General features: G+C 38.0%; 1 protein-coding gene across 1 annotated transcript in view; it reads right to left on the reverse strand.

Annotated features, from left to right (window-relative positions):
• Positions 1-6294: 6294 nt before the first annotated feature.
• LOC120636092 (FK506-binding protein 2) overlaps positions 6295-14304 on the reverse strand; it is a 77015-nt gene continuing 69005 nt past the window's right edge. Inside the window, exons 3-4 of the mRNA XM_039907389.1 lie at positions 11309-11496; positions 6295-8867 (exon numbers count right to left, since the gene is read on the reverse strand). Coding sequence (XP_039763323.1) covers positions 8685-8867; positions 11309-11496 — 371 coding nt within the window. The 3' untranslated portion in view covers positions 6295-8684. The remainder of the gene's footprint in view (positions 8868-11308; positions 11497-14304) is intronic.

Consider the following 14304-nt stretch of genomic DNA (forward strand, 5'->3'; position numbering starts at 1 on the left):
ATTTTGAATAACACTTTACTATAAAATAAGATAAACTTTTATTTAGAACCTTATTACTGTTTATTTATTATTTTTTGTACTATAGAGATTATAACATGTGTTTAATTTTGCCCAAACTGTGGTTGGAGATAGAGGACAGAACGCATCAGCGGACAACAGCAAACCCCTCATTTAAGGCCTAGCGATACTGAATACTTAACATTTTTTAGAACTACAACTAAATTTAATGCCACATCAAAATACAAACGCAGACGAAGTCGCGGGCAACAGCTAGTATTATATAAAATACGAAAATAAAATTCCTTCATTTGCAACTATGAAATATTTTTTTTTTTTTTTTAAAAGCTGGTATTGTAAATATTTTTTATTATTCAAGAATTCTAACCCATTTTTGTAAAATATTTAAAATTTTCATCATAGAAGGTATCGTACCCCGGTAGCTACCACTAGACGCAAATAGAACGTTTGCAACCCACGCAGAACCGCCATAGGACGGGTATTGATTTTTGTTAAGCAATGCATAAATTTATTATTATAAACACTAAAAATTGTCAGAGAAATGATTTTTACGCAAGCTTTAAACATTCATTTATTTAGTGTTTGCATAGAAAATTCGAGAAAGTAGAAAATTATTGCAATATAATGCCTAACAAAGAGTATGATAGATAAAGGTATAAAATAATTACTTACAAGCCACCAGTGTGAAGCACAAAATCACTACGAGACCGTAGAAAATAAAATCACGAACTTTAATCATTTTTATTAATATTTGACCGCATATACGCAACGGTTCAACACGCCCCGATAGAAACTCGGAAGAGAAATGCTGCGTGCATATAAACTTCCAAGGTCAAGGTTTGTAATAAATCAATAAAGCTCATACAGCCGCACCTATAAACATCATGAACCGCCCGTATACCATAATAAGTGGGAAAGAGAGACAAGATCTGCGGATAATAAATTGTGCTAATCGAGTGGGAAAGAGAGATAAGATCATCGTCCAACAAATTATGAACTTTAAGTTGCAGCGATCATTTTCACGCAGATTACACTGCTTCGAAACTGCCACCGAAAAAGAGCAATCGCTCGATGAACTCGAACTCTATAAATCGCCTGAAACGGGACGTAGCATCACAGAAAAGTTGTACAAGTAGAAACTTGTATTTAGCAGCCATGTGCATGTGCATATGTGCACCAATTTTTAGCATGTGCAATATGTCAACGGCGATAAGTAAACTTTATAGAAACATACCTATGCAAATCGTTTTTAATTTAGTTTTTGCCCCCGCGGCATTAAGGAAAACAATTATTAAAGGCGACCGATGTCGACACCGTCCCACTTTTATAAATCTATTATTTAATGGCGCGTGTTAGGAAATAGGGAATTGCACTTCATCTATGATAAAACCGATTATTATAATAAATATGTCAACAAACGATGGTTTGTATACTCATTGATAGTGTTTTGAAAATAGAATAATGGCCTTTACTAGACTATCAAAGAAAAGTATAGGATCTATGGCGGGTGACTCGAGTTTGACAAAATTGATTGGCGGGAATGAAAAGTCGGCAGGGATTTTAATTAATGATTTGAGAAAAGAAAAGTATGGTGATGAAACGTTACAAATTGGGAATAGATGATTAATAATGGAAACATTATATTAATGAAATATTGTTGTGGCGGAACAATAGTAGTATGTTATACTGTTGATGGAGTCGTTGAAAGTTGTTGGTACTATGGTGGTGGTAGTTATGGGTTATGTTATACAGACAGTAATGGTAGCAGCAGTTACTTTATACAAACAACTTGTCCCAAAAGTCCTGGTGGTATAAGTGATAATAGTAGTTTTGTTTGACCTGTCTTATATGTCTTGTATCAAACGGCCTTGCGTTTGTTTATAAGTCTTGTTTTAATTGATTGGATAAAAGAGCAACGGTAGAATTTATTGCCAGTGGTCTTCTCTGCCGATGACAGCATTCCGAACTGATGGTAGAGTCATTTGAAGGTAACAAGTAATATTAATTATAGAGAAGCTTAATTTACAGTATTAGAGTAGGTCCAGTTGTTTTACTTTACTCCTTGGGAAGATAGGGTTATAGAGTACAGACCCTCAACACTGCCCTATTGTAGGTTGGTGGGCTTTAATGATATCATTTATAAAATTAACACTTTAATAGTGTGTTATTAGAACTACTAATTAGAACATTGTTAGTATTGAAGTTAATACCTGGTCACCATCTCCTTATTTTTTTTAGCACGCGCGTCATCTAATTATGATCGTACACGTCTGTGGCTTGCTATGTCCGTGTGTATGGAGGAGTCATGTGACGCACTAGACGTGTTCTGTGATTTGTCCAGGCGTTTGATTGTGTTCAACACGAAACGTTAGTCAGGAAACTACACCACTACGACCACTTATTTTTTATGATGCTTCGTAAAGCTTGCGTTATATAAGGATAACTATGGACTCATTAATACACCTCAAAGATTGCTTGTTTTCCGGACTAACTAGGGCTGTTGTGCGCATAGCTCAATCAAACTTTTTTTTATATTATGGACATATTTAGGTATTAAAAAAATATCTGCCTCTTTCTATTGTAACTCACCAAAAATAATGTTGTTGTATTGTACTTTTTTAAAGTAACCAGTACGTATGGATAATGACATGCCTTTAAAAAAAAAATCCTCAGTAAAATATCTGGAACATAGGTACAAGTAATCATTCAACTTAGAACATTCATATTTCGCAGCCATAATCATTTTAATGTTGTAATGTACTCGTAGAAACCTGTAACAATCGTTGCTTCAATATTTTTTAATTCGATAAATCGATAATCTTAACACAGATAGTGTCGATGAATACTATCGACAAAGTACTCGTGACAACCCTATCGTAGTACTCTCATCAGCGTTACGAATCGGCTCAATTTTTAGTTGTAATTTTATATGGTAAAGCTTATCAAGCGTTGTATAGTATACCTAATTGAGGTCAGTGGGCTAGCTAGATTTGGTGTCAAGAAGGGGCTATTCTGTATATCAATTGCAGTGGTAATAGGTAATAGAAGTAAGCGCACTGCGCAAGTGCCTGGGGTGATGAGTCTGTGGTTAATGTCATATGGCATTGACATTTGACATTGAAATCTTGGAACTCAGTGTGGGTCTCCCTAGAGTATAAATGTTCGTTGGTGTGGGTTAAATCAAAGTCGGTTAAAGGCAAACAATATGCTTCCTGCAGCCTAATATTCCCAAAAACCTTTTTTTCTTTATTCCCTAAAAATCGGTTCGCTGGGTCACATCAACTATTTCTCTTCTACGGATTGAACATGCTAGTACATCTGGCTAAAATAAGAATCTGAGACTGTGAGTGTGGCCTGGACGAAGGATCAGTCTCACATATCCTATTTTCCTGCACGAAACTGCCCTTCAATCTGTATGGAATTTAGAAAGGAGTATCCAAGCTACTTTTTGGAAAAGCCATAAATCAAAAGAAGAAGAAAACTATTTTTTTTTATTTACTGTTCTAAGCGGGCGCACATGTTAGATACAATGAGCAAGCCCTGCTTTAGGTCACTATCACATTCACGGTGGACAACTTCTCTTTTTCTCGTGTGGCACAATACCATGCTCCAAAGCGAACGATGCATGATCACTCTTCTCGCCGTGCACCGAGAATGAGATAGCCATAAGTAGGAATCGGATTCAGAGGCATCAGGAATTCAGGTCTGCTCGACAATATACCCCTCGGCTATTGCTCGCCTCGCAACGCCATCTGCCTTGCTAAGTTAAACGCCATCTATTTTAAAGATATGGAATTATTAACCCAAAACACAGCGCCACCTGTGTTAATAGTATTAAATTAATAACATCGCGTAGTGTACGTTGACTACCACGAGAGATCCTACAAAGTCTCATAAGCATGACGTAGAGGCAAGACAACAGGGATATGACTGTACCCCCGCGTGTGGCGGCGAACACGTCGCTGTAAATGCAGACAACTAGCATGCCGATGCCACTGAGGACTGGTCTTAGCGCAATAATAACAACGCCGTATTGCCCCCGATGGTAGCACTCGGGACCTCCCACTTGTATTGCTATAGCGCGGGGACCGTAGCATTGACCATTGCGACAGGGAGGTCGTCAAATAACTCTGCTTTCCGACACAAGGTGATGCTAGTCTTAGTAATTTTCTGCATTACGATACAAGATGGCGCTGAGTATACGCTTTTATAATATGACTAGCTGTCCCGGCGAACTTCGTACCGCCGAACAATTTTTTTTATGAATACTATATTTTAATACTTTTAATTTTATTCCGGACTAAGAATAATCCAAAAAATCAAATATTATAACATTGGTCCAGCCGTTCTTGAGTTATAAATGGTGTAACTAACACAACTTTGTTTTATTTATATGGATCCCTAAGGAGATTTTGGACCTACCAATGCACAAGATTAAAGAATATGTTAAAACATACTCGTATTTATTACAGCGAGGTTACTATACAATGGATGAATTTCTTAAGCTCATAGCAACCTTGGCAAGGTTGCTATGAGCAAGCATCCGGCTCCGTTTTCATCTCTCACAAGATGGAAAAATGTTAAAATATAAAATTTTAATTGTTGATGTCGGAAAAGAGCAACTGCCGAGTTTCTTGTCGGCTTCTACTCGGTAGAATCTGCCTTCCGAACCTGTGGTAGAGTCACTACACACAGACAGACTTGACGTTTCAAAAGTGCTTATATTAGTGCCTACTTGAAATAAATGAATTTTGAATTTGAAAATTGAATTTTTATTGAATTGAAAAATATTTTTTACTTTTCAACACTCGATTCTATGAAAAATTTTTTTGTTTGTTTGTACCAAAAGGCTCTGAAAGTACCGGACCGTTTATGACCATTTCCTGACTAAAGGGAAGCTAAACTGAAATTCATAAAAAAAATTGTAAACTATAACAAAGTAACATAGATGACAATATATTTTAAAAAAAATTGGAGATGCTTAGTAAAATTGCAATAAAATAACCCAAAGTAGCAAACATTTGCCTGTAAAATTTATTGAGGAAGGAGCCGGCCAGCGGCTCCCCGCGACTGGCTTGATGCCGTCTGTCGACCTGGTTGGGGGTCGACCAACGCTGCGTTTACCGCTGCGGGGATGCCACTCCAACACCTTGGAACCCCAACGTCCATCTGTTCTTCGAGCTATTTGCCCTGCTCATCGCCACTTCAGCTTCGCGACTCGTTTTGCTATGTAGGTAACTTTAGTTTTTCTGCGGATCTCCTCATTTTTGCTTCGATTACGATAAGTTACTCCTAACGTAGCTGTTTCCATTGCTCGCAGAGTGACTCTGACCCTTCTTAAGAGGCCGATAGTATACTCATTATTACCTACAAAAAAGTCCGCGAGGGAATACATTTAACAACATAGTTAAGTCGCAATGTCAGCTTTAAGGTTCTAAAATTTGATTAGATCGCCAGAAAAAATAAAAGTGGATTTCGCCCATTAGTATCGCAGTATTAATTTTTATACAAACAAATAATCAAATCATCAGGGATATTTATATATCCGCTACCTTTATTTTTCTATAGCAATAAACGGGATAGTCATCATTTTCATCAACCCATTGGCGGCTCCCTATTCACACTACAGGGCACGGGTCTTATCTCATGGGATGAGAGGGGTCCCTATAGGCCGTAGTCCAACGCTCGACAAATGCGGATCGGTAGACTTCACACGTCTTTGAGTTAGTCGAATGTTATAAACTCTGAGGCATGCAGGATTACGTACACGTTTCCCTTCACTGTTAAAACAAGTGATATTTAAATGACATAACTCCGATAAGTTAGAGGTGCGTGCCGGGGATCGATCTCGGTCCTCCCGAAAGTGAAGCCTTTACCCACTAGTCCACCTCAAATCAGGGTAGAGGTAATTTTCTCGTGGTGCGTATGCTAGCCCCATTGATCTATAAGAAACCATGGACAGGCTGCTGTTACTTCGTTTTTATCACCAATTGATTGACACCATTTGGGCGCTGTGAGTTGTGAAGCTGTAATACGGCTGTCGCAGGAATATAGGCTACATTTGAATTACTAACTAACCAAAACTACAATATTATTTCCAGAGACAACCGTATGTCAAATGTGGCACTTCGAATGGGGACAAACCTTCAGCTGTCATTTGTTTATGGCCAGCCAGTGTGGTAATATTAAAGATCAATATTCAATATTCAGGACGTCAAATGAAGAGGTGTGATGTCAAGGAATTGCAATCGCTTTATTTAAAAATAAAATAATTCATCGACAAAAACATACTTTATTCTTAAACTTTACATACAAACAATTATAATATTAATTAGCATGTCTTCAACATACACTACGATATATTATTATACTTAGTAAGAGTGAATAATGTTATATTAAATACGTCGAGATGTTCCTAATAATTGTACAAGTAAGTATTACACAGTGTTAAACTTATCTTACCTAATAATCAAACCAAAGAAGCCCATCGCAGATATGCCCTGAAACCAAAAAGCAATGTCACGGTTTTTGCGGTCGGCACCTTTCGCCAAATTGAAATTAAGGCGAGAGCATATCGTACGATTTAAATCTTTGATTCAAACTCATAGAAACAACAAACAATATTAACTACAAAACAAAACCACTCACACTTCTCTCTGATACGTAGCTGACGAGCATGAGTGAGCATTGAAGCAGAGCACTTCAAATCTCAGTTAATGATGAACAAACGCACGATGGCCAGTTTGGTTAATCGTCTTAGCGGGCTGAATACTTTTAGCGTCTTAGCAGACTGGATAGTTTTAGCATCTTAGCAGACGGGACACATCATTATTATTGAACCTGTGCATGTAGATCATTATGCAATCTAGGATTACCCAGTCTAGGATTTTTATTTGCCTTGGGTTTTAAGTTACCTTGGCAGACCGCTTCAGTGATTTGGATTAAGATCAATAGATAAGGTAATTATGGCATAAAAGGGAGGTGGGTGTACCTTCGTAATGAAATGACCCAGAGATGATTACATAAATTTAGATGCTAAAAGTATCGAGCTATTAAGGGACTAATACCTGTGCTTAAAACAGTTAAGTACACTAAGCTATATGATTATTGATAATAGAGCACTAGGTCGCCCGTAACTTTTTCTGCCGCTAGCGACTGCGTGATTCTGATTTGAGCTTATGAGCGGAGCGGACTAAGAGCCAAGCCACACTAGTGACATGTCGCATGTTGCAAGCGTTACGTGATGGTGTCGTATCATAAGCACGCGAAAAGTTCGAGTGTATTTAAATTATATAAACAAAATAAGTAACAAACAAAAGCCCTTATTCGCGGTGACATTTAAAACGTCACGCCCTCGTAGCTACGATTTGCTATGTTTTTACAGGTGTGAAGTTTGGCGTGATGATTTAAATGTTCAGAGCTTTTCAAATGGTCCTCGAAAGGCGCAGTTAATTCAAGATACATTGATCACTAACAACGAGTGAGCCGCTACTAAGTCGCTAGTACCTATGTAGTATGGGATTATTAAGAATACGCTATAATACTTAGCATGCGAAATCGAGAAAAGCATTTAGCAGATTCAATGTTGTTCTCGGTATCAAACAAGTTATCTTTCGTATATTAGCGTGGCACGCTGATAGTAGCCTTCCCATTTGAATTTTAGAATATATATATTTGTTCACGTTACCTGTTCTGTTTGTTTGTTGAATGCGTTACTTACGTCACATTTGCGAATAGCAATACAAGACACTCGAATTCGCATGCCAATAAAATTAAAGCAAAATAGCATTATTGACCATCACTACTAGTATGGCCTTACTTATTTACTTATACGCTATGTTGGTATCATATATAAAATGTAATCGTAGATATATCCTCTGTCACCCCGGACTTTGACCCAGATGACCCCATTGGTATGACACCCTCAGGTGGCGCCAAACTGTGCAATTTAAAATAAGAACAGCACTTCGGACGTCCTTAAATAATTACATGTAGGTATTTAAGTCAAAACAATAACATATAACATTTTTTTAATTGTAAAAACACACAGCTTAAAAGAAATGCAGTGTGTTTTAAAATCCACTGCAACCTTGACAGTTATTTTTACCGTTAAAGTCAATAATCTTACTTCATCTAAATTGTGAATTCAAATTCTCCTGGATGCTCCGGTATCCTATTTTCAGCGAAACGCGCGTACAGAAGGTTACTTACTACTTTCAGGGTCTGTTTTTATACAATACAAACTGTTTATGTTAAACACTACACAGAAATGTATGGTTGCCGCGCATTTTTATAAATTAAGCAAAATGTTCATGTTATATTATGTCTTTAACGGCAAATGAGTGAGTGCTCACTAATTTCTCGATGTTCAAACAGGATTTGCACGCTCGCAAACGTGGATACAGTTTCTTGTATCGAAAACTTGAAAATGGACCTAATCTTAACGGTTATAGATTCACATTCTGTGTTACTGATATTAATTTAACAATCGTTATTCAAAAAGCACTAGAGGAATTAGAGCTTTAAATCAATGAGGTTTCATGTCCATGACGTTCTAGAGTTTCCGTTCTCGTAAAAGACTTCTCTATTGCGAGCGTACCAATCACGAACTAAGGATACAGTTGGCGGGGACATATCTACGATATAAGCCATTGGTATTGTGTAGTTTAGAGTTCGTCGTGCTTCGGTCCAGAGAACTCCTCGTGGCTGATGAAGCCGTTCTTGTCCTTGTCTTCGTGCTGGAATATCTCCTCCACCAGTTTGTCGTGGCCCTCGAGCATCTGCTTGATGTCCTCGCTGACCTCCGCGCCGTCCTCGGGGACCATCTGCTTCTTCAAGTAGTCGCTGACCTGAGCACAGAGGTTCCGTGAGCCACACTTCCAGCATCATCCATTAAAATGTACAATAAGTGATAAATATGATACGCTGAGGATGTCATCCTTACTAATATATAATATAAATTTTAATAAAGGAGTAAAATTTGTGAGATTGTAGCGGGAAATCACTGGATCTTCTAAAGTGATGTTGAAATCCTTTTACTTATAGAAAACTACATTCTTTGTGAGTGCCTCAGGCTATTGATTAACCCGAAAAACACGCTTGGTATAAAAAACTAAACTAATTTCTTTCTTTTAGTTTATTCATAATAGCGATTTTTTTTAGTTTTTCTTGATCTATTATTTTTATTGGAGAAAAATTAATCGGTAACCCACCCACCATTAAAGAGATTTATTCAGTGTGCCCGTCTCTCGAAATGCAAGTTCTAATTATTATTTAAAACAGGCCATTAAAAAGTAATAGCTGACGCCCTCTACCATCTAGTAGCTTAATGTTTTCTGTGGAATTTGTTAGGTACGCGAACGCCATAGGTTTTTTACATATGGGTCTTGATGGCGCTGTAGTAATTAGTAAAAAATCTTATTTTTTATAGTGAAAATTGGAATAATCTTTTCAGATTAGTGTATTGTCATCGGTCCTCGATATGTCTACAAAGTTTGAAAGAAATCTGACCGTTTAAAGTGGGTCAAAATCGCGCCCAAAGAAATCGGTTACAAACAAACATACAAGTGAAGCTAATATAAAGCGTGTAAAAAACGGAACAACTACAACCTTTCTTACGAACTTATGAGAATAAATAAGTAAATAAATAAATATACTACGACACTTATAAACACGCGATGTGTTTATAAGTGTCGTAGTATATTCATCTAGTCCTAAAGTAAGGAGCGTAGGGGACGTAACTCGTGTTACGGGTACTAAGATAACTGATGAATAATATACATAAATATTTATAATATACCTACGAATATATGATTCAGTTAAAAAAGATAAATAAAAAAGTCAGCGACTGCGTGATATTAATATCGCAAAATGTAGTTATTTTCATTAAAAGAAATATATTTAACTTATTTATCGAAAAAAATTTCGAAAAAAAAAGTTCGAATGCAGAGCAAAAAGTCGCCTTATTCACTCAACTCCGGTAAAGTTGAAATCAAGGGCCAATTTGTCGTGGAAAACAAAGTTGGACATTGCATTTTGATTGATGCTAAATTAAATACGATATCTAAGATCAATGAAAGTTAATAAGTTAAGCAGATTGTGGAAACAGGCATACTCTCGTTTCACCTTAAGTTAAGCCCCATCTTGAATTCGGCTTAAATCTATAGTTATTAATATTATAAAGCATAAAGCTGTAATTTCGACAAACAGAAAAATTCTATAATAAAAAATTGGCGTTACTAATGCCTCTTAGCCAATTGGCCATTCTGGTTTCTATGCGCAGTACCGAAGGCAAAGTCTAACTATAATAGAAGATATGGTAGAGAGGAAGGTATACATACAAGCAGCATCTCTCACACCCCCAGCCATGCACGACATAATCTCAAACTTTACTATGAAGCTTCACAGTGTATCCGGACCGAAAGCATAGACTGTATTTTACAAGACACAGATAGAAAGACATCGTGATATCCGCGCCTTTCAATCATCCTTTACTCTGGAGGGAGTCGACGGAGGCTAAGGAATTTAGCATTACAAATGATGATATCAAAAGTGCCACCTTTGGGCCTACTTGAATAAAGAAAATTTTGACTATTTTCATAACATCACATGTTATGAAAATAGTCAAAATTTTCTATATAGAATAAAAAACACCAGAATACGCTTGGCTTGTAGTGGTTTACATGAATCTAACAACTTTTGTTCTACGACTTTCACAGTGAGATACTCTACTTGTTACAACTCTGTAATGTAACATCGTACCACGACTCGTGCGTGCTCGCAGCGGGTTGGCAACAGGGGCGTGGGCCTGTTTGGTTTCACAGTGGAATGTGTAACAGAAATAATATGATTTATGTTCACCAAAAGTTGGTACAGTTATTTTTATTTAACTCTCTCTGTATATACAATTCTGTGGCACGTGAATTTTTATCTCGTGAGGTTTAAATACGTTTGCAACGTAAGCCCACATAAATATGTTTATTAAAACATCACATCAGGAATCTGTACAATTCTTGGTTTTTCCCTACTATAATATGCATGTTATAAACATATAAACCTTCCTTTTGTTCTATGTATTGTTGAAAACTGCATCTAAATCTGTGCGAAGTTTCAAAGAACTATGGAGAATAAGAAATTGGAACGCGTCCGGACATGCTGTGAGACTTCATAGTGCCGCTTGAGACCGCGGGCGCGCCGTCACCAGCTACCACCGTAGTCAACTGACCTCCTCGCGCGACAACTCGCTGTCGCCATCGGCGTCCATGGCGCGGAACGCTAGCTCTATACTCACTTCTTCGCGAGACAGCATGTTGTCTTTGTCGGCGTCGATTTCCTTGAACACGTTGGTGGTTGGGGGCGAGTCACCGATGTTGATCAGCTCCACCTCGAAGTGGAGGGTGGCATGAGGGGGGATGACGTTGCCGGCCCCGCGCTCTCCGTAGCCGAGCGAAGCTGGGATCGTGAGCTTACGTTTCTCACCTGAAGTAAACAGAAATTAAATTATTAGCGATAATAATCATCATCATATCAACTCATAACCGGTCTCCTCCCACAAACAGAATGGGTTTAGGCCGTAGTCCACCACGCTGGCCCAGTGCGGATTGGTGGACTCCTCGCACATTTGAGAACATTATGGAGAACTCCTGCATGCAGGTTTCCTCGTGATTATTTCCTTCACCGTTGAAGCAAGTGATATTTTAATTGCTTAAACGCACATAACTTAGAGATTCACAGGTGCTTGCTGTGATTCGAACTCGGCCCTCCGAAAGTGAAGTCGTCTTACCACTGTAGTGCACAAATTCAAAACAGTGAAAGTTGGCAAGACTTTATTGTCTAGTAAGAACTGAGTAACCGATCTTCAAACGCCTGAATATATCTTTGGATGATGATGTTGTCCGTCCGTCTGACACCAGGCTGTATCTCATGAACCGTGATTGTAAGACAGTTGAAATTTTCACAGATGTTTATTTATTTTGCCGTTATAACAACAAATACAAGAACAAAAAAACAAGTATTCAAATATCAACATATTCAATACAGCAGACATGATTTTTATACCGTTTTTATTGATAATGGAACGGAACCCTTTGTGCTTGAGTCCGACTCGTACTCGGTTTTTTTATTATGTGTAACCATGTGTAATGTGTGTGTGAACGTGTTGTATGACGGGTGCCACCGCAATGCAACCTCACCCCTCAGAATTAATCGACTAATCATTAGGTAACAGCTGATTACGTAATTGCCAAGCTGATGTTTAAGCAATCAGCGTTAATTAGGTTTACAATTCCGAGTCACATTCAAGACGTATCGAATTATCAGCCTGAAGTGCATGTGTGCGGCATACCCCTAGCACGAAGTTGGACACCTCGCAAGCGACAGTAGCTTTCGAGTTTGGAAACACTATTAGGTCAGAGTATAACTATAATATTAAAAATTTAAAAAAAAAACCCCCGACGCTCAATATAGTGTACTATTCAAGCCTTTTCTTTTGTTGTAGTGTAATAGTGTAATCCGGGCGGTAGCCATCTTGGAACGATTTTCATTAAACATAGCGTAGAACACTCCCGACTTATTTACCTATAAAAAACAAAACAAAATCGAAATCGATTAAACCAATCGGGATTTTGGATGCCACAAACAGACACACACACACACAGATACGTCAAACTTATAACACTCCGTTGTTTTCAGTGGGAGGTCCCGGTTTCGATCCCAGCAGAGGCAACTTATAGATTCCATAATTTCCGTATTTTCTCGGGTCTGCTCTGGTTGGACGCTTTGGCAGTTAATACCCTTCGATATAGATGTGCAGCGATTTAGCGTAGAATCCGATTAGGGGCATGGGTTCCATATAACTATACTCATTACTATCTTAGACTGCATCATCACATCTAGAACCTTTAGTTTATTTAACTAAAAACAACTAATATTCACTTCAACCGACGGAAGTCCACTGCAGGTCTCTTGTCTCTAGCGGCTCCCAGCGACTCGTTTGATGTCGTCTACGCGATAACCATCGACGTTTACGAGACTGCAAACTCGTATTTTGGTTACTGGGTACTGATTAGATGCGCCTTTACAAGTCGTAGCAATAAGCTAATAGTATAAACAAGGTAGCGTACAGTAACACCGCATGGCTCCTCACGACGCCTAATCTAAGAGTGCTTCATTTTGCCAAAGAAGGTTATAAAGTATGAAACTAACGAATTAGTTCTTAGTGGTTCAACTTATATTATATCAACGCTTGTTTTACCGAACCCTGGATCGTAGTTTTTTTACAATTTTATGATAATAATTGGCGGACAAAATAAATGGGCCAACTGATGTAATCCATCGCCTAATAAACAGAGCAACACTTCGTATTAGCGGCAGAAATACGTATGTTGGTAGTACTTCCCCGGTCGAGCTCTGTCACAAAAAGGTCTACTACTACTAAAACTATACGGTAAGCCTCTTAACCAATTACGTAATGTACCTTCTTTCCTCGTTCAAGTGTTTTATGGTTAATTTTGAACGCGGAAAGGAAGGTTAAGGTGGTGTGTTAACTCAAATGTGCTAAAAAGTTGTAAGACGCCAGGGGGTGTTGAGCGCGCAAACTCCTCAGAATTGAGCTATGACAGCGTCTTAAGTATTTGTTGGTGCATACACGTTTTAACTAGCTCCGTAGTTGTCGGGGCGCTTTGTGCGAAGTTTTGTAAGTTGCGAACGGGCGACGCAACACGGGTATTGCTTGAGGCATCATCCGAGGACTTTATAATTATTGCTTTGGTACAACATAACCTTGGGGCTGGCGCACCTAGCGCGTACTCACCACTTTGTTTAGACGACAAAAAGGAGATTTCGTACGAAACTTATGGTAACGACTAAGACTCCCAATAATGAATATTGCAGTTAAGCTTCAGAGAGCAAGTTAAAACACAAATACACATACAAACATTAATAAACGTGTGTTTGGGTGTTGCCATAGTCCAAATAATCATGAGTAATATTATAAACCTTCAGTATTGAAGACCCAGAAATGATTGGATCCCATGACTCTTAGTCGAAACTACAAACAACTTTACTACTTATTAATAATCTGTGACACGATATAAGCAATAATTTTATTTTTAAAGGGAGATAAAAAGAGAATGAATACTAAACGGATGGAAGGATCCTAGAAAAATGGGGGAAAACCGATAATTGTATTGCATTATCGTACAAAATCCGTACTAATAATATTTACGCGAGAGTGTATTATTTATTTATTTTACTTTACTCCCTAACTAAGCAATTCACTAGAATTTT

This window comes from Pararge aegeria, chromosome Z (genome assembly GCF_905163445.1).
Source record: "Pararge aegeria chromosome Z, ilParAegt1.1, whole genome shotgun sequence".
NCBI classification, from domain to species: domain Eukaryota; kingdom Metazoa; phylum Arthropoda; class Insecta; order Lepidoptera; family Nymphalidae; genus Pararge; species Pararge aegeria.